Source organism: Podarcis bocagei (genome assembly GCF_964188305.1).
Source record: "Podarcis bocagei genome assembly, chromosome: 4".
Lineage (NCBI taxonomy): Eukaryota > Metazoa > Chordata > Lepidosauria > Squamata > Lacertidae > Podarcis > Podarcis bocagei.
In genome coordinates, this window is record NC_138128.1 from 97,599,707 (window position 1) to 97,619,582 (window position 19,876).

The following is a 19,876-nucleotide window of genomic DNA, read 5'->3' on the forward strand; positions in this document are numbered from 1 at the left end:
CTCTCTCTCTCTCTTTTCCCCTTTTGTTATCAGCAACGGAGTAAAAACAAAATTACACTATCGTTCAGATGGATTATTTATGACAGTAGAAAGAGTCAAGGACTAACACCGGGGCGGGGGGGAGAGCAACTTTTCCTTAAGATAGGGGAGGGAGAAACGGCAGTGGGAGAGAAAGCTCACGCATTTGATGGCGAAATTTATTGCTCCCTGCCTTTCCCGAACTGGTCCCTCCGCAAATCCTTGGCTCGATGTTTTTTGCATGTGTGCTTGGTGACAGCAGGAGGAAGGGAAGTGGGCTGTGCTGCGCTTGTTCTCCCATTGTCAGACACTCTGGAGAGAGTGTTGGGTTAAAAAGAAGGGGAAGGGAGGAGGGGAGAGGGAGAGGGAGAGAGAGAGAGAGAAACTCTGCAGATTCCTGTGTCATCTCTGCCTCTCCATGTGCGCAGGAAAACTCGGTGCTGCTGCTGCGTCTCTCTCTGCCCCCGTTTGGCATTCCTGCTGCCTGCAACTGAAGCCGGAGGGGAGCACCAGAGCGGGATTGGCTCCGGGCACCAGGCGACCGCCGAGCGGGGCTTGGGTTATGATTATTCTTTTTTGAAGGCGAGAGAGGTTGGCGGGGGAAAGCGCCAAGAAGCCGCCACTCTGGTCCCTTTTTCGCTTTTGCCCTGCACCGGTTGCGCCTCTCTCGGAGCCACTGCGCGCTGGCTCGCCATCCTTCTCCTTCCACGCCGCGCGTGTTTGCACGCGTGGGGTGAGGGTGGCGAATCGTTGCGAGCTGGTTTTTGTGTGTGTCTGTGTCCACACACCCCCCCATGTGTGTCTGTGCGTGTCCCCTTCCGCTCCGGTGACTTAACAGAAGGAGGAGATGTTACAAACCTGGCCATGAGGTTTTTGGATCACCCTGCGCTCCTGAACGAAACTGATCCGGGTCACCTGTTACCTCTCAGTTTTTAGATCGCTTTGAACTTCTGCGTGGACCCATCGCTTCCCCCCCCCCAAACTCCCTACACCCAGGAGACCAGAAGGGAGCGCCGGGGGGGAGGACTATCCAGCGCTCTTCTGCAGCATGGGCTGCACCCGCCGGACGGCTTGCCTTGTCTGGGGAGTATTTCTACTAGCAGAAAGCGCTCGCTGCCAACATGCCAAGAAGGACAACGTGCCGCGCCTCAAATTATCCTACAAAGGTAAGCCTGCTCCTTTCCCCCTCCTCCTCTTTTTATTCTTTCCTGCTGGTGGTTCCTGCTCGTGCCGTTTCCCCCTTTCCCCCGAGGTTGCTCCTTGCTCGGCGGGGTCCAAACCAGCCCCAAAACCAGCCTCCTCCTCCCAGGTATCTGGTCTCGTAGTTCTGCTCGGGCAGACAAAGAGGCGCGAGTTCGCCCGGGCACTAAAGCGCGCCGGGCGGGAGAACCAGCTGGGGCTCTCCGCGGAGAACGCTGCTGCCACTGGATCGCGGTGGATTCCCTCGGACTTCCGGCCAGTGCAGGGTCCCCAACATTCCTACCTCCCCCTCACCCCCTTTCTGCATTGCTTTCCCCACTGCATTGATCGTTTGGGGCTGCCGAGGCTTCCTAGCGCTCTCTCTCGGCGCCTGACTTCGCTGGGATGGTGGCGAGCAGGGAAGAGTTAAGCCGTCGCCATGCATATTCAGGCGGCACAAGTCTGACAGTCGGATGCCGAGCCCAAGCGGGGTTGGTGGGGCGGGGGGCCGTTTGCCAGGAAAACGAGGAAGCGCAAAAACGCAGTACTGGAGAGGTGCGCGCGAGGATTATATACTGTACTGCGTTTCATACCCGGGCGCTTCTCTGGTGTGGACACGTCGCCCGCATGGCTCGGATCCGGGCGCAGAAGCGGCAGCGGAGAGAGGAAACTGGCACGTGATCCTTAACTTCTCCGGACCCCGCAGAACAAGACCGTCGTGCAGAATTTTGCACGCAGCAGTTAAGCTGCTCTTGCAAGTTCAGGCTCCTAGTCACACCCCTCCCTGCTCCTCCCCCCCTTCCTCCCAAGGCTTGAAAGCGCAAGGGCTGCGTGCCGTGGGAGGTTTACCTCGCACTTGCATTTGGTCCACGGATGGGAAGAAGACAGAATTGCTCTGTCTTAAGGAATCGATTAAAAATAAATAAATCAGCTCGTTATTAATTTGTAATAGGGGAGAAGATCACTCTGGCTTCAGATGGGGAAGCGAGGCGCATAGCTTATTTCCCATAATGCAGAAAAGAAAGAGCTTGTGTCTATGGTTATAGGCGTCTCTCGTGGCATGTTGTATTTACGTCTGTGCAGGTTGTGGCAGTGAAAGGAGAAAGGGGGGGGGGTCTTCCAGTTTCCCACTTTCAATGGGGAAGATTTCTGTCCTTGTTTCCACCAGTTTGTTTAAACAAATAAAGGAAAAGTCCAGCAAAGTCTCAGGGACCAAGTAGCAGCACACTCCTAACCAGGCCTACTCAGAAGTAAAGCCTATTGAATTCAGTGGGGCTTACTCGCCAGTAGATGGGTTTGGACTGCAGCCTAAGTTGTGCAACTCAAGCTTGATAAACCTTGGGGTAGGTCGACTGATGGTGAAGGAGACGATGGGAGGAACCTGCCCATTAGCTGCTCAGGGACTGACTGATGTCAGGCGGACAACACCAACATGCCTTGGCTGAGCAACCTAAAGGCTGTTTAAAAAACAACACCACAGGACAACAGTGACATATGTGTATTCTGACTTAAGAGTGAAATCAGTGTATGGGAATATCCTAAAACAAGCCTGAATGCGTATATGTATGAAAGCAACACTCTGTTGTTCTTGGAATATGCTAATTAATTTGCCATGAAAAGATGGCTAATAAGAATGCAGGGAAGTTACCTTTTGCTTTCTAATATGAGTCATCACTGTATAATCAGACTCCTAAATTCCAATTGACATAAAATTGCTTATGATCTAATTAACTTTAATGCATCTATTGAACTGCAATTGTATGTACAGCAGGGATTATTTAAGTAGCTGGTTTAAACTGGTCTGTTAACAAGAACAATGTTTCATCAAAACTATTTCTAACTCTCTTAGGCGACAATCCTTTACTTAGGAGCAAGTCCCTTGGAATCCACTGGGACGTACAGTACCTCTGAGTAAACATACATAGGTGTGCACTGTTAGCCTGCACTCTTATGCAGACTTACCTGGCAGATAGCCTCACTGAACTCAGCAGGACTAACTTCCGAGTGAACAAGCAGTGGATCGTGCTGCTAAAGTTTAGTGGAAGTCCTAATTCTGCCACCTCTCAGCAGAAAGAAAGACCATTTATTCCATTGGGTTTGGGTGGTGTATCCCATGGTTATTTTATCTTGATGGGTTTGGCATGTGGACTAAGATATCAGTGTTGTTGTGTTGCTTCAATACATTTCTGACATGTTTTGATGAAAACTATACCAGAACGGTGGTTTCCTGCTTTTTTCTTTTTCCATTAATATTCATCAACTTAGACATCAAACAGGACACTGGAGAATCTGCAGCATGAGCTTCCTATGCATATTTACCACGAAGTAAGGACTTGCTGCCAAGTGAGTTTGTGTACAATTGCAACCCTGGTGATCTTTCTGCTTTGGGCTGTTATTTATTTCCCACCTTTGCTTTTTGCCTTACATGAAGCTTGTGATGGGATACAACAGATGATCTTTCCAATAACTACCCTCTGTGGGAGGTTAGATCCAAGTGATGATATTAATTTGAACCCAGCCGCCCACTGAGCTCCAGGGTGAAGCCACAATGTCAAATCTATATCTTTCTGCTCAGTTCTCAAAGCTCTCCACTACAACATGCTGGCTCTGAATCTAATATGAAAACTAAGTGAGCAACAACAAAACCAACCAAAGAACCACCTTAGTGCCCAAATCTCTGTTCTTCATTAATAAATCAAATCGAGTGTTTAAGAACATGCTCCAGTAGGCAGCATACATGAAATACTTTGAAACACTCTTAATACGCTTCATAAACACTATGCCAGCACTATTATTTCTTTGATCTACTTGCTTACCTCTGTGCAGCTTTTGCTACAGGATCAGGCTGGCAGCCTGAGTGAGGGATGTGCTCTAGCAGTGCCTGCAATGCCATTAATATCTAGTTACCAAGGGACATGGAAGAATAAAGAACATGAGCTAATAAAGCTTTGGATAATTAATTGTCCTTCTAATGCGCACGCTGTGAATATTTCCTCAGTGAAATGAGCACAGCAGTCGCTGTAAGTGCTCTCTATTAACAGAGAGATGTTGTTGAGCAGGAGATTAATATGCTGCAAATGAGCACGGTGGTTCTATTCCATGACAGCACCACAAGGCATTTTCTTACTACTAGGGCTAACTCTGGTTGGGGGAAATTCTTTTTTCCAGACACTGCTAACAATGTGAAGATATTGCCCTTTGGCTACCCAGCAGGTTTCTCTTAGGCACAGGGTGCTGGGTAATTTAATAACATAAACTGTGAAATGAGCAGGTGGGTGTGTAGGAACATGCCAAGCCATTTTCCTTCTCCTATCTTACGGACTAATATTTTTCTCACACACTCTCTGTTTTACACGTGAGCAGCTGTCTTGCAGTCAGTTGTCAGATAACTGATGCTAAAGGTTTCTTCATAAGCAGCTTGTTTCTTCCTGACTTATTAGGTGTTAAGCGCAGTTGAACTTCATAGATTTGTTTATTTTACTGAAAGATTTCTAACCTGCGTTTCTGGGCAACCTGCCTTCCCAAGGCAGTTTGCAAAGATGTAAAACACCACAACAAAATTAACTCCACTAATGGGAAAGAGGCTTGCTGAAAACATTTTTTTTAAAAAGAGTAATTCATGAAGGGTTAAATCCCCACCAACGTTAATTTCCTATGCTCACTTGTTTTCAAAGGTCTGCCATTTCTCAGGTTGCCAGAGATTGAAATTTCCGCAACCTCTCTTTTCTTGAATCCTTGTGACTTCCTTTCACTCAGACTTGTACCAAATTAGAACCGTCCTATATAATGAGAGGGAGTGATATGAAGAGCATGCATTTAGATGCTCAGAGTCATGGACTTTTTATTGGAAATAGCAGGTGCTAAGACATATCTAGGTTTCCAGGATTCAAATAACTATATGACTAGTTCCATGAGGCTAACAGGTTTCTAAGACTAGCTTTTCTCACCCTCAACATACACGTACATACACACACACCCCTTTGAAACTTAGTACAGCTTTTTAAAAGCTTCTTGTGATACCATATGTAGGGTCTCAGCTGCTTCTGGAAGGGAAAGGCAAACATTTCAGTAAGCCCATGCAGGTCCTTGGTTAAGGCTAAAGTTGTTCTTTGGAGCCCAGTTCTAAGTTTTTATATAAATAGGAGCTTGTCCCAAATCCCCATTTGTTTTTTTCTAAAGCAGCCACAGTACAATTAATGCTGTAATATGTACACATATGTAGACAATATGTACACAATGTACACTTACTTTTCAGCAGAACGCACATAAATTAGAGATAGCTATTAGCTTAATATAACCACCCAAAATGTCATAAAGTTGTGAGCAAGCTTCCAAGTTCCTCGAAGCTCCTCTTTATGCTGGATGTAAAGTGAGGAGAGAAAATGTTAAGACCTAAAAGTCATCAGTTTCTAACAGTCACAGGTGTGGGGGGCTGTTTAGTTTTCTGCTCAGGGTAATTGCAAACTATTCCCAGGGAAATTGGACTTGGGTGTAGAAGAATTGACATAAGAATTTATGGTAAGCTAAGGTGATTTCCATGTTCCACTCAAAATCTTATTTAAACAAGGTGGTCTTCAGCACATTGACCGTAATCCTGAGGCATATCTCCTTGGGCTTGGAGAAGAAAAAGGAGACAGCATACACCTCTTGCTGTGGATTCCAGCAAATTCCTATGATCTGGTGTAGGTGATTCCAGCTGTTTCTCAATAAACTTCCCTCCCAATAAACCACGGGTGCCCAAACTTTTTCCAAAGAGGGCCACATTTGATGAAGTGAATGTGCATGAGGGCCGACCAAAGTTGTTGAGCTTTTCATACAATTTTTTTCAGGATTTGAGCCAAATAAATAAACTGCCACAGGAACCGGATAAAACCAGCCAAGGGGCCGGATTAGGCCCCCAATAATGGGCTTTGGAATGGATTTTTGCACTGTGCTTAAGGATAGCTTCATTGTGTTCAATGGGTGTACATTAATTGAGTCCCAATAACTTGTCTCAAAACTGAATTACATTATTATTATTATTATTATTATTATTATTATTATTATTATTATGGCTTAATTTCTACACCACTTTACAATTTACAATTTGCACTTTACAATTTTGAGGAAAAAATCCCAAAGCAGTTTACAACACATTAAAACATTAAATAGAACAATCCAGAATCAAACACTACTAAAGAAAGTCAAATTTAAATATACATTCAAAGCAACATAGTTAACAGGAAACATGTCATCTTAAAATATTTCAGAATAAAACATTACAAAGGAGGTCAATCACAAAGTGCACATAAATTAAAATAAATTTATGTTAATAAATTAACATAAATTAACTAAAGCAGCATAATTAACAAGAGAATAACATATGAGTTAACTCTACAAAAACCATAATATTGTGGAGAGCTAATACAAAAGCCCTTTTCTTTGAGGCTCAAATGTTCACCACATGAACAGCACACATGGCTGAAGTGTCACTGTCCCTTGATGATTATTTTGCAAAAATTCGTGAGCTGCCTCAACAGAAAAGTATTGTTCTTGGGTTGACATTGGTTAATACGCACATTCTGTTCTCAGCCTATTCACACATCCATATTTATTTTATCTATTTCATGAAATTTATACACCACTTAATTGTAAAAAAACTGACAACAACCCAACATCGAAGTGGTTTACATAAGATAAAACAGAAAAAAAATAGAACCCTACATTAAAAAGTATAAAAGTTAAAATACTAAAACTGATTAAAATTACCTCAACTTTCTGCATCTGGGTAAGGTAAAGGAAAAGGTACCCCTGACCATTAGGTCCAGTTGTGGACGACTCTGGGGTTGTGGCGCTCATCTTGCTTTACTGGCCGAGGGAGCCGACGTTTGTCCGCAGACAGTTTTTCCGGGTCATGTGGCCAGCATGACTAAGCCACTTCTGGCAAACCAGAACAGTGCACGGAAACGGCGTTTACCTTCCCGCTGGAGCTGTACCTACTTATCTACTTGCACTTGGATGTGCTTTTGAACTGCTAGGTGAGCAGGAGCAGGGACGGAGCAACGGGAGCTCACCCCGTCGCAGGGATTCGAAGCGCCGACCTTCTGATCGGCAAGTCCTAGGCTCTGTGGTTTAGACCACAGCATCACCCGTGTCCCAGCATCTGGGTAGGCTTGTCTAAATGTTTTTAGCACATGCCAAGAAGTTCAGTGAAAGGGTGTTTGCTAATGCCACATGGGGTATGCGCACAACATGTGGGGCATAGAGGGAGCCTCCTGCGGCTGCACCAGCCCAGCCCTCACCACTACCTCCACCGCACAGCTTTGCAAAGCTGCAGCAACCTCTCTATCACGAAGTTGTGGTGAGCATGGCCAAGCGCATGGATTATCACCAGGCAGTTGCCACCACTCTTCTGACAGTGTGCCAGCTGGATGAGAGAGAGACTTGTGAGGTTGACTCTGCTCAAAGATGGCCAAGTTCCAAGGAAGCAGCTTCCACGTGACGGTGGCAGCAGGGCCCCTCTGAGTTTTACCCTGGGCAGGAGCTCCTTTCCCTTCCCATTGGTGGTAGGCAAAAGTGGGCAGGGCAAGGGATGTGACCTTTGCACAGCAGATGTCTGTCCAGTCATGCAAGAGGCAGATGTTTCTCTCCCGATAAGCAAGAGGCATGGTCACAGTCCAAGGACACAGTTCAACGACAGAGAACCAGTCAAGGAGAGTGAGGAGCAGGGCTGCCAGAGAACGTGGACTAGGGAGAGTCCCAAGAGCTAAACCTGGTGAATTAGATTACCCACCTGGGCTTCCCTCTACTGAGCTGTGCCAACCCAGTATCCATATGTAGATTTTTTCTGTTCTTTTTCTTTTTCTTTTTGCATTTGTTTTTTGAGCCCAAGAAAACAGCAGATACAAAAAAGCGAGATTTTTGACATCCACTTAAATTGACTTGCAAACCCTTCCACCTCTCAGAACCTCTCTTAAGTCTGTGAACCACATTCAGTCTCTGCACGCATAAACCAAAAGTTTCTCAAATCCATCTGTCTCATCCCATTTGTTTATTGAACATTTCTCAATTCTCTTAAGGATGTTTGGGAAGAGTAAATGTGTGGTTCTTTTTGTTATTGTTGCTGCTATTGTTGCACAATTGAATGCACATCGCTTTAGGACAATTAACAGGAAAATGATTCCCTGCATATTCATTTCGTCTTTTCACAGTCTTTCTTTCAAGTCTTATTACAATAAAGTACTCTGGCTCATAATTGTCCACAAATGATCAAGATGTGAGAAGTAGCAAAGAGTAAGCAGCCTGAACCTCAAGAAATGGACACAGTTTAGATTAAAATTAGCAAAACTGCATATAAATCTCCTATCAGGTGACAGATCGGTACAACTTCATGAGTTCCTACAAGTTTTCAGGGAAACTTTACAAAGCACTTTGTATAAAATTATTAAAACATTAATAATCCATTTCACAGATCACATTTCACAAGTGTTAACTAAACAATGTAAACTGTGGCTACGACAAGGAATGCACCATGGTAGGACTGGTATTTTATTTTATTTTAACATTTTTACACCACCTATCATTCAAAGAGCTCAAAGTGGCTTAGACTCGCTGAGGGACGACAACGAATGAGGAGGAGGCGGAGCTAGCACCACAGCATTAAGCTGCTACACACGCCCCCGGAGGCACCTGGTTGGCCACCTCCGGTGGGCGTGGGCGCCAGCCAGGTAGGAGGGGAGGGGGCTAATGCCCCCTACCAGGGGCGGAGCTCGGTCTCCCGCCCACAACCACTCCCCTCTCTTCCAGGGAGGAGAGTCTTTCTTTTACTTCCCTGCTCATCACCACACCAACCCTGTGAGGAAGGCTAGGCTGAGAATGAGTGGCTGTCGGTCACCCAGGGCTGCAGCTCCCTGTCGAGCCAGGTGGCTCTTGTGACCAAGCCAAGTCTGCCACCACCTGACAGCCCTTACATAGTCATGGCCAACAGGAGAAATGCAAAAGGACTGGAACCTTTGTAGAAAATAAGAATGTAGTCAGGGCATCCAAGGACATGATGCTTGTAGTGTCTTAGCCCCATGAGGATTTTGGGGAATAAGAGAAAACAGCCTCCCGATGGAGGCTGTTCCACTGTTGTTGAACAGCTCTCACTGTCAGAAAGCATCCCTCCAAGTCTCCCTATTTTCCAGAGACAGTCCGGGAATTATGAAAGCCATCCCAGCTTCTGATCTGATCTTGAAATGTCCCTATTTCCACCGCTAGTAGTGGTGCCACCGAACTTGGGGAAGAGGACGAGCCAGCGCTTGTCCTGGGCGGCAGTGGCGGCTGTGAGGGAGCATGCTATGGCCGCTCCATGGCTGCTGCTGCCGGCCTCCTCCCCATGGCAGCTCCTAGCAGCTTCTGGACAGTGGATGAGGAGGAGCAGAGGCTGCTCTGACTCCCAAACCCCAGCCTTGTGTGACGTGCCAGCCCTGGAAAAGGGCAGTGCCGCCCTGGGTGGGGAGAAAGGGGAAGCAGAGCAGGTCTCAAGGAGTCTTGATTTTTTTTGGGGGGGGGATGCTTTGCGCATGTATATCTAATATTGCTCCTTTCTAATTGGTGTGACTTTTTTCTTTTTAAAAATCTACTAAAAAATCATCTACTAAATATAGACGGTCGTTTACCCTCGCTAGATTCAATGTGCTGCCACCTGCCTTAATGCAGGGCAGATTCGAGGGTAAACCGTACGCGGAACGAGTCTGCCCCTGCGGCTTGATGGAGGTAGAAACTGTCTTTCATGTCTTGTTACACTGCCGTTTCTATGGGGATATATGCTCGGCATTTATCATCCCTGTTATACAGAAATCTCCAAATGGGTCTAAACTTCAATGTCTAAAATCCCTGGTAGAGGACAAGGATCCTGAGATCACTCTAAGGGTGGCCAAATTCTGTGTGACCGCCATAAAACGTAGGGAACAAGCTGTGCTACCGTAATGACTAAGGCCTTAAATGACAATTTTAGGTTATATTTTTGTGATTAAGATTTAACTTATATATTTTTATCCGTTGCTATATCTGTATTGCCCCTGTTATACCCAGTTGCAAATTCAAATGTATCCCTATCGTGTTTTATGACTTCCCTGTTGTTGTATGTGAGCTGGAACTGGTCTGTGACCAAAATTAATAAATTCTAATCCACTAAAGAAAGGGACGCGGGTGGCGCTGTGGGTAAAACCTCAGTGCCTAGGACTTGCCAATCGCATGGTCGGCGGTTCGAATCCCCGCGGCGGGGTGAGCTCCCGTCTTTCGGTCCCAGCTCCTGCCCACCTAGCAGTTCGAAAGCACCCCTAAGTGCAAGTAGATAAATAGGTACCGCTTTATAGCGGGAAGGTAAACGGCGTTCCGTGTGCTGCGCTGGCTCGCCAGAGCAGCTTCATCATGCTGGCCACGTGACCCGGAGGCAGCGCTGGCCCCCGGCCTCTTAAGTGAGATGGGCGCACAACCCTAGAGTCGGACACGACTGGCCTGTACGGGCAGGGGTACCTTTACCTTTACTTTAATCCACTAAAGAATAAAATAAGATTGGGATTAAGGAGTTTTCTCAGGACAGTGGAGTGTGTGTGTGTGTGTGTGTGTGTGTGTGCTGTGTCCCGTTGGTGAAGTGGGCAGGGCACTTGCCGTTCTTCTGATAGGAAATGCTCTGCAGGTGGGGGGAGAATGGGGGTGGGTCCAGGAGGGTCAGGGGAGGTTGGAGTGAGAAATATCCCCATCTTCATCTGAGTAATGTTGGAGGGCATGGAATCTCCTTTCTTATAACTTAAATCCATTGGTTTGGGCCCTAGCCTATGGAGCAGGAGAAAACAAGCTTGCTCCGTCTTCCATATGACAATTCTATACAATTTCAGCATAGGTGTATTTCTTCATAAGGGTGAAAAGGTTGCTGCAAGTTTTCCTATCCTTGTGACCTTCTGGCTCAGTTGTTAAGGCACAGGCCAAAAGACATCGGCCCTCTTTGCATCTCTGGTTGTTAAAACAGTGACACTGAAACACCTAAACCTTCATTTCTGTACTTTCCAGCACCATGGAACTTGGGTCTGGGCACAGACATGTGCCTAAGACGTGTGTGTGTGTGACCTTTTCTTTCTGGGGGTGTGATGCTCACCTGCCTCCCCAACACCAGGGCGCTGCCGAGAAGAGGAAGAGTGAGGCAGCAAGGAGACATTCTGTTTTGGAAAGTGATTTATAAATTCAATAAACTAAAAACAACCCTGTGACTTATGGAGGCAGTACAGGGGCTCGTCATTCTGATGGTTAGCTTTAACAGCGAAATGGTGTGGCACCTTTTCACTAGAAGCAGGGAAAGGAGGAGGGTGAGCTTGCTGGACTTTGCCATCTTTTGCTTGGCACTCAGTGAGGAGATACGATACGATACGATACGATATGGTACGGTACGGTATGATACAATGTCTTTATTGTCATTGTCCCATGCAGAACAATGAAATTGAAAAACTACATAAAAACTACATAAAACTACTACAAAACTACTACAAAAGGAGATGGTGAAGAGGAGAGACAATCCCTTCCAACACCCTCCTCTGCACCTCCCCTCTTGCAGCTGCTCTCTGCAAATGGAAAGCAGGATTTTACCGTAAGAGCTGCTTTGCACAACTTGCTAAATTAAACAGCAGAAACATGCATGCTTCTGGAAAGGAGCTTTCCAGATACACTCCTTTTGCCTTAGCTAGCCCTTTTTGCTGCTAGTCCATGCCATGCCATGCCATGCCAAGCCAAGCCAAGCCAAGCCAAGCCAAGCCATGCTTTGGTTTGGTGTGTCATCTAAACTGGGCCTTGTGGTTAGGCTCTCTCTTGCTAATCACCAGCTGTAGCCGAGACTTGGCTTAGCGTGTGAAACAGGCTGACTCGTTGGGCTATATTGAGGCCCTAGTGCTTCCTGCGCGCTCTCTCTCTCTCTCTCTCTCTCTCTCTCTCTCTCTCTCTTCCATGCTTGTTTATATAGATGACATAACCACATTTTAAAACAAGCAACATATTTGTGGGATAACTGTAATGTGAGCCAGCTCTTCAGGGCAATCTATTACTTGTGTGTATGTGTGAAATTACATCAAAGAAGGAAACTGCCAACCAACTCTTTCTATTTTTGGGATTCCTTTTAAAACTAGGTTTCTTTTCCAGGATTTATTTAGTGCCGTGCTATGATGCTCAGATTCCTGTGTGATGTTTTGGTTTTGAACTTTTATCTTTCTTTGGTCTGATCGCTACATCTTTAGAATGAGCTTTTGTTGCTTTGACGTGCAGACTTTAATCTTTCCAGTTGCTTCAGATCTTCCTATTTGTTCTTTGGAGGCTGCAAATGTATTTCATTTCCTCCCTGATTCTTCTCATGTTCTTTCTTTCCCCTGCTTTCCCCCCTAAAACAGAGTGTCAAATACAATCATGCAAAATTAACTCTGGCATTTCACATTAGGAATGGCAGTGTCTATATTTTCAGAGGCTGCTCTATTCCCTAGACAGAGATTCAGGGCCCAGGAGAATATTCTGCCACATAGTCTTTTCCCCTCATGTTAAATTCTGTCACTTCAGAGTAAGTGTGCATTCAGGTTTGATATTACATACAAACTCCAAAGATGTGACATGAAAGGGTGGAAAACAGTCTATATCCCACAACTTTTGAAAGGAAGATGAACCAAAGTCCTCCTTTATGAGAATAAAAAGGTGGACATTGAACAAACCTTTGCAACTAACGGAACAAAGTCTCCAAATCCATTTTGCTGCTATCCAAACTGCAGTGTAAGTCAAATTCCAAAGCAACTGAATCTTAAAGGCCAAGCATTAAATGATGAACCTCAACCAAGGACTACTTGTCACTGCAGAAGGGAGGCTTGAAGCAATTCCTGGTTAGCGCTATTAAAGGACTAATAAGCTCCAATCAATATTTAAAGATGTTGTCATGTTATTCAGTCTTGGATTTTCATTGGGCATTTGAAAAGGTGGCATCTCAGAGGTCTACTGTTGGCCGCCAATGATACCTGGGCTAGATTAGGTCAGCTACTCATTTGCTGATGAAATTTTGTAGCAAAATCAGGGAAGGTGGGGAGAGAACCTGTATTGCTGGAGCATTTAATAATATAGGGGCACTAGGCTTCAGCTTTACATACCCTTCATGCAGAATTATTTCTACTGTAAACCATGATAAATTGGTATTGGTGAATCTGGTATTTGCTACCTATTTTTGTCAGTCTATAAGTTCTTCACTGATCCTATAGATTTTCCATAAACAAAGACTTTCCAAAATATAGCAGCACTGGAACTCTGCAAGAAGTATGATTGCTTCTGTATAATTTAAAATATTTGCTTTGTGCTGCTTTGCTCAAATGCTCAGCTAGGTGAACGTCATTAAAACAGTGTTTGCTGATAAAATAGTTAACTAATTTCCTATGAGAAGATGTGAAAGAGATTTTCATGGACCTGACTGCATTCTAAAAGTATGATGGTTCAAGGTTTACATGGCTCCTTCTAACTAGATGTCCTGCTGCCACCCAAGAACAATAGTAGGTGCACTTTTTGGGTAAATAATGAAGCCATCCCAGAAGAATGACAAGAGAAGCAGAAACCAGTCATTACACACTAGATGTGTGGCAAGAAACAAACCAATTTAGGGAAGGAGTGTCAAGATTCCTTAAACATAGTTCAGGGACAAAGCCCAGAGTCAGGACTCCAGGGTCAGGAAACTGCATAGGAGTGTCAAATTGTCCCAACAATTGGCCTTGACTACCCACCACACTTTAAAGAGAGACAGTTAAAGTCCAACGTCTCAGGAGAATGTCTGCTATATCAGTAACTCCTGGTCTGAACCTGAGTGTTCTTTCATGAGGACTGGTTCTGCTCCTGCCTGTTGAGGTGCCACTGTTGCCTCAAGAGACTTCGCCATGGAGCTCTCTCCACCACACACACACATCTGATGTGCAAGGAGCCTCCTAGGCATCTCCTCACTCTGAGCAAAGGAAGAGGGTGCCTGCAAGACTTCCAGAGGGCAAGTTTCAGTGGAGGGGCTCAGCTCTGAGTTGGGGTCTTGAGTGGAAGGGTCCCTTTCCATGGCCCCTTCCTCGCCCTCCTCAGAGTCCTCAGGGATGGCCATGATGCTACAGGCCTGGACCATTGGGTTTGAGAAGATTCTCTTCTCCATCAGTTTCTTCTGCTGCTTATCCATATGAAGAATGATATCTGGGCAGCATTTCATTGGAAAGGCATTGACATCCCCTCATCACAAACAATAATATGAAGAGAGAGGCTTGGGTCCTGGTTCAGAATCAGGTCTATTGTGTACACGTGGCTTGAGTATTGCTCAAAGTTAGGATATTGAGAATATTCCTGCAATTTTCATTTTTCACAGAGCCAGCTCTTCTAGATCCAGCTCTTCTAGATCCAGAGATGGCTGCTGTTTCTGTCTGGTTGTGTCTACAGACCCTTTCCTAACAGCCATAGTTCTTCAAGGCAATAGTTCTACAATCAGCCATGGAATCTTCTCTCATAAACCATTGGAAGATAATTCATAGGCTCCAAATCATGTCATCTTCCAAGACTAAAAGAGTTATCTTTCAAACACTACTTTTTTAAAGTTATACAAAACACTTGCATGACCCAGATTCTGGTACTGTGTTTCCACGTAAGCATACATATGCATATATGCAAATCTAGAAATGTTTCTGCACCCTGAGACAGATTTGTTATTTTTCTTTTTCTTTAGTATGGGACGGTAAACTCATTTATTTGAATGTTGCAGATTGAGTTTACACTGCTAGGAATCAAAGCAGTACCAGACCCAGATTCCTCATTAATTCTGAATTTTTCTAATGGTAAGATTATGTGAGGAGCTACTTCATTGACTCTTCATGAGTTCAAATTGGCATTCTTTGACCAGAAAGTATATTAAATTGATCCACCTAGTATCAATTCAGTAGAAGTGATGAAACGACTGAAGAACAAACAGGCAGTAAGGATTTGCTGGGGGGAAGTGGGAGATGAGCCGAGGAATAGCCTAGCCCTGCTGTTTCACTTCAGTCTGGAAAATGTCTGGGATTGGTTCTGGGCGTGAGCTTAATATAAATCTATTTGGATGTAAAATGAGCAGCTAAGCCACCTGTAATAGGTATGAGTTACTCGTGCGTAAACTAGTGCCTTTCTCGGTTAATTTGCCTTGTTAAACCTTTCTGACTGCACAGCCCCTTCTCATCGCGGCTGCCTCAGTCACTGGCAGAATCCGTCAGTGGGCGTTTCTTGAACCTCTTCCAACATAAAAGTTGCTTGACACCCAGTCTCCTCCTCCTCTCACTGCGCGGGAGTCTTCTGCGCAGGGAAGGTGTGGGTAGCGGAGGACCTGGGCTTTCCTCACTGATGTCCAGTGAAGAGTCCGGGAGCCCTCTCTCCACTTCCCCCGTCTGCCTCCCTTTATCCCCGGTGTTGCGCTGATTGGCTTCCCCCTCTACTGAGCTGTTTCTTCCCCTGCTGCTGGGTCCTTCGTCAGCATAGGATATTGAGAATATTCCTGCAATTTTCATTTTTCACAGAGCCAGCTCTTCTAGATCCAGCTCTTCTAGATCCAGAGATGGCTGCTGTTTCTGTCTGGTTGTGTCTACAGACCCTTTCCTAACAGCCATAGTTCTTCAAGGCAATAGTTCTACAATCAGCCATGGAATCTTCTCTCATAAACCATTGGAAGATAATTCATAGGCTCCAAATCATGTCATCTTCCAAGACTAAAAGAGTTATCTTTCAAACACTACTTTTTTAAAGTTATACAAAACACTTGCATGACCCAGATTCTGGTACTGTGTTTCCACGTAAGCATACATATGCATATATGCAAATCTAGAAATGTTTCTGCACCCTGAGACAGATTTGTTATTTTTCTTTTTCTTTAGTATGGGACGGTAAACTCATTTATTTGAATGTTGCAGATTGAGTTTACACTGCTAGGAATCAAAGCAGTACCAGACCCAGATTCCTCATTAATTCTGAATTTTTCTAATGGTAAGATTATGTGAGGAGCTACTTCATTGACTCTTCATGAGTTCAAATTGGCATTCTTTGACCAGAAAGTATATTAAATTGATCCACCTAGTATCAATTCAGTAGAAGTGATGAAACGACCGAAGAACAAACAGGCAGTAAGGATTTGCTGGGGGGAAGTGGGAGATGAGCCGAGGAATAGCCTAGCCCTGCTGTTTCACTTCAGTCTGGAAAATGTCTGGGATTGGTTCTGGGCGTGAGCTTTATATAAATCTATTTGGATGTAAAATGAGCAGCTAAGCCACCTGTAATAGGTATGAGTTACTCGTGCGTAAACTAGTGCCTTTCTCGGTTAATTTGCCTTGTTAAACCTTTCTGACTGCACAGCCCCTTCTCATCGCGGCTGCCTCAGTCACTGGCAGAATCCGTCAGTGGGCGTTTCTTGAACCTCTTCCAACATAAAAGTTGCTTGACACCCAGTCTCCTCCTCCTCTCACTGCGCGGGAGTCTTCTGCGCAGGGAAGGTGTGGGTAGCGGAGGACCTGGGCTTTCCTCACTGATGTCCAGTGAAGAGTCCGGGAGCCCTCTCTCCACTTCCCCCGTCTGCCTCCCTTTATCCCCGGTGTTGCGCTGATTGGCTTCCCCCTCTACTGAGCTGTTTCTTCCCCTGCTGCTGGGTCCTTCGTCAGCATCATCTGGGAGCCTCCCCTTCGCCTCTCGCTCCGATGTCAGTTCCCTGACACCACCTAAATAAGGTGTGCTGGTGTGGGCTGGGTGTGGGGACGGGTTCTTCCATTTTATCTTCCATAGACATAAGTCCACAAATACCTGATATCTCAGCAAGTACCAGAACACACCTGTCAGGAGAGTCTATTTTAGATACGTAGGAGGAGAGCACATGTTGGAAGATCTCCTGCCTGTTCCAGCTGAGGTTTCCTCCTCATCCCTAGGGAAATGTTCTCTGCATAATTGACAGTCAGTATTCAGTATTCTCATGCACTATTCAGCTACATGTCACTGGGCACATTTATATTCTCAGCTACCGTCAAAATTTAGATTTAAACATTTCAGGATAGGGGCCTATCATTCCCTGTGTTACTGTGTAAAAGGTCGTGTATAGCCAGATAAATAACTAAACAACTAGAATAAGTGGAAGTGTAAGAGCAAAAACAACAAACTGCTATTTTTAGAACTGCATATACATTGCTTTAGATTCCTAATAAAACATGCCCTCATATATTTTAAGATTACAGAATACCCCAAAATATTCATTAAAATAAGACTTAATATAATATATACATTTACATTTAATGTTTAATTTTTTAAAAGTTCAGAAATTTGAGAAGTGCAATTTAATTTGGTGGAAAAGTCACCAGTCTTTTTTTCACATAGCAAGCAGTTACATATGTTACCTTGGGGTTTATATATTGATTCCCAAATTTAACATTGAATAACACCTTGCTCTAGACGTTGTCCCAATGAATTCCATATCTGTGTTTCAGTTAAGTGTTAATTAGTTTATTTTCAGATTGGCAATAAGAACCAAAGAAAGACATTACAATGACAGTGCTGAGAGGCAGCTGTATACTTTGGTGAAACCACCTGCTTTGCTGTAAAACTGGAAACAGGATCCAGTTTACGGTTCCACATATTATTTGGAAATACGAAGGTAGAAATGGTTCATGATTCATTTTAGCTCCCTTTACAAATTTCGCCCAAGAGTTTGTGCGAAAGAGTGTAAACAGCTCAACTATTGCGAAAGCAGGTACACAGGCTGTACACTTGTTGAACGTTACGTGTGAATAACTGTACAACTCTACAGCTCAGCTATTTGTGTAAGGGGAAAACAGATTTGACACTCCTTGAATTTCGCACTCATGTGAACACCTTTGATAATCAGCAGGATTAAAGCAGACTGGGGGGGGGGGAGAGAGAGAGAGAAAAGCTCTGTCAGTACCGCAGAAGACAAGTCGTGTACAGATCTGGATTGGAGTGGCGCAGCCACACACACAAAAGGCTAGGCTGCCGGATGCCCAGTATTATATTGCAATGCCAGGTTTATCCCTGTTACGTTGCTGTTCCAAGGCAGTCTGCTATACCGCTCTTCTAGACTGTTCCTAGCAGTAAAGTTGGTCTTCTGTTAGTTGCTGTCAGGGCTGGTTCAGCTGCAGGGCAGCACAGAGACTCAGAGGGGAGCAGTAAAGTAAATTCTGCATTCAAGAATAAAGAATAAACCGGGAGTTGCCTGCCCTGAGGTTCTGTTTGTGGGCTTTCCTTAGACATCTGGCTCACCACTGTAAGACCAGGATGGTGCACTAGGTGGTTGTTTTTTTGTCAAATCCATCAGGGGTCTCCTGATGTTCTTCCTTGCATATTATTCTTTGCTGGATTGCCCCCCCCCCACCCCACTCCACCCCATTACACAGACTTGTTATACAATCTCACAAGATTCAGTAGGATCAGGACTTTGGTTCTGATCCTTTTAAAATCCCACTTCCTCACAATCAAGGTGGGTGCCAGAGACCTCAGGCCTATGGCATTCATAAATTTCACTAAAGATCTGCCCGTCGAATAAGAAAACGCCCAGTTTCAGACGTTTGGCTTGGGGTCTCAAGCTGTCATTCTGCCTAATGTCTCCCATAAGTTCAGCTACATTTAAATGCAATGAAAACCCCCAGGAAAAGACTGGTTATAGTTGCATCTGTGCTTACCTCATATCCCATGATGTGCTGTAATGCTCAACTAGAATTTTATTCCACAGTAAATGCATCTGCTTTTATGATTGCTGTGCTAAATATGGACAGCCCAAAAGGAGTGAAACGGCTAAAGACTTGTTTTATAAAAGTCTTTATTTGAAGTAAAGCAAATTAAATGTACAATCTGAGGAGGTTGTTTCTTTCATCTCATTCTTCCCTCCACTCCCTTATTTTGATCCACAAAAGGGCTCTTTCAAGACATGCAAGTGATACGGAAACTAACTGGTGCAGCTATTAAATACTCACTAAAGAGCAATTTCAAATTCTGGAATAGTGAAAAGTGTGGTGGACTTGAATACTTTAGTCAGCCATAAAGCTGGCTATGGGCAAATTTCCATTTCCTAGACACGTTACCTCATAGAAGTGCTGAAACCATAATGAGCTGCTCTTCCTGATCAGACCAAGGCTGTTGCATCCTGTTCCCAATCATCCAGCCGGATGATCACAAGAAAAGCCCAAAGGCACCAGCCCTTTCTCTTTGTTTGATATGGGGAGAATATGTGCCAGTTTCATATCTTGGCCAGAGAATTGTGACATAGAAACACAGGCTGGTATGAAGTCCATTCCAGGGTAGATGTAGTAGATTTTGCAAGTCCAGTTGGGGTCTCCAATGCAGCACCTTGCGTGTGAAGACCCCCAACCCCCCTCCAAAATAAATCACACAGGACACAGAATATTTGTTTTAAGATTTTTGGCATTAATTTGGCCACAACTTTATTGATTACAGCATGTGAGTGGTTGCTTAGGCATTGGGCCGGGCTACCTGAACAGGACTGATAACTGGACTTCCAGAGGTCAGTAAGGGAAAACATACTGGTAGAGCACAGAGCTGGATTTCTGCCTCTTAGTTCACCCCCAGATGCTTCCAGGAACTCTGGCAACCCCTGAAAGGGGATCGGACAGAGCAAATCGAGCCCCTGGATTCCTTTAACGGAATTCCC

The 19,876-nt window shown here is 44.8% G+C and overlaps 1 protein-coding gene across 1 annotated transcript in view; it reads left to right on the forward strand.

The window, feature by feature from the left end:
* Nucleotides 1-243: 243 nt before the first annotated feature.
* SEMA3A (semaphorin 3A) overlaps nucleotides 244-19,876 on the forward strand; it is a 192,817-nt gene continuing 173,184 nt past the window's right edge. Inside the window, exon 1 of the mRNA XM_081191631.1 lies at nucleotides 244-1,184. Within this exon, the coding sequence (XP_081047757.1) occupies nucleotides 1,067-1,184 (118 nt within the window). The 5' untranslated portion in view covers nucleotides 244-1,066. The remainder of the gene's footprint in view (nucleotides 1,185-19,876) is intronic.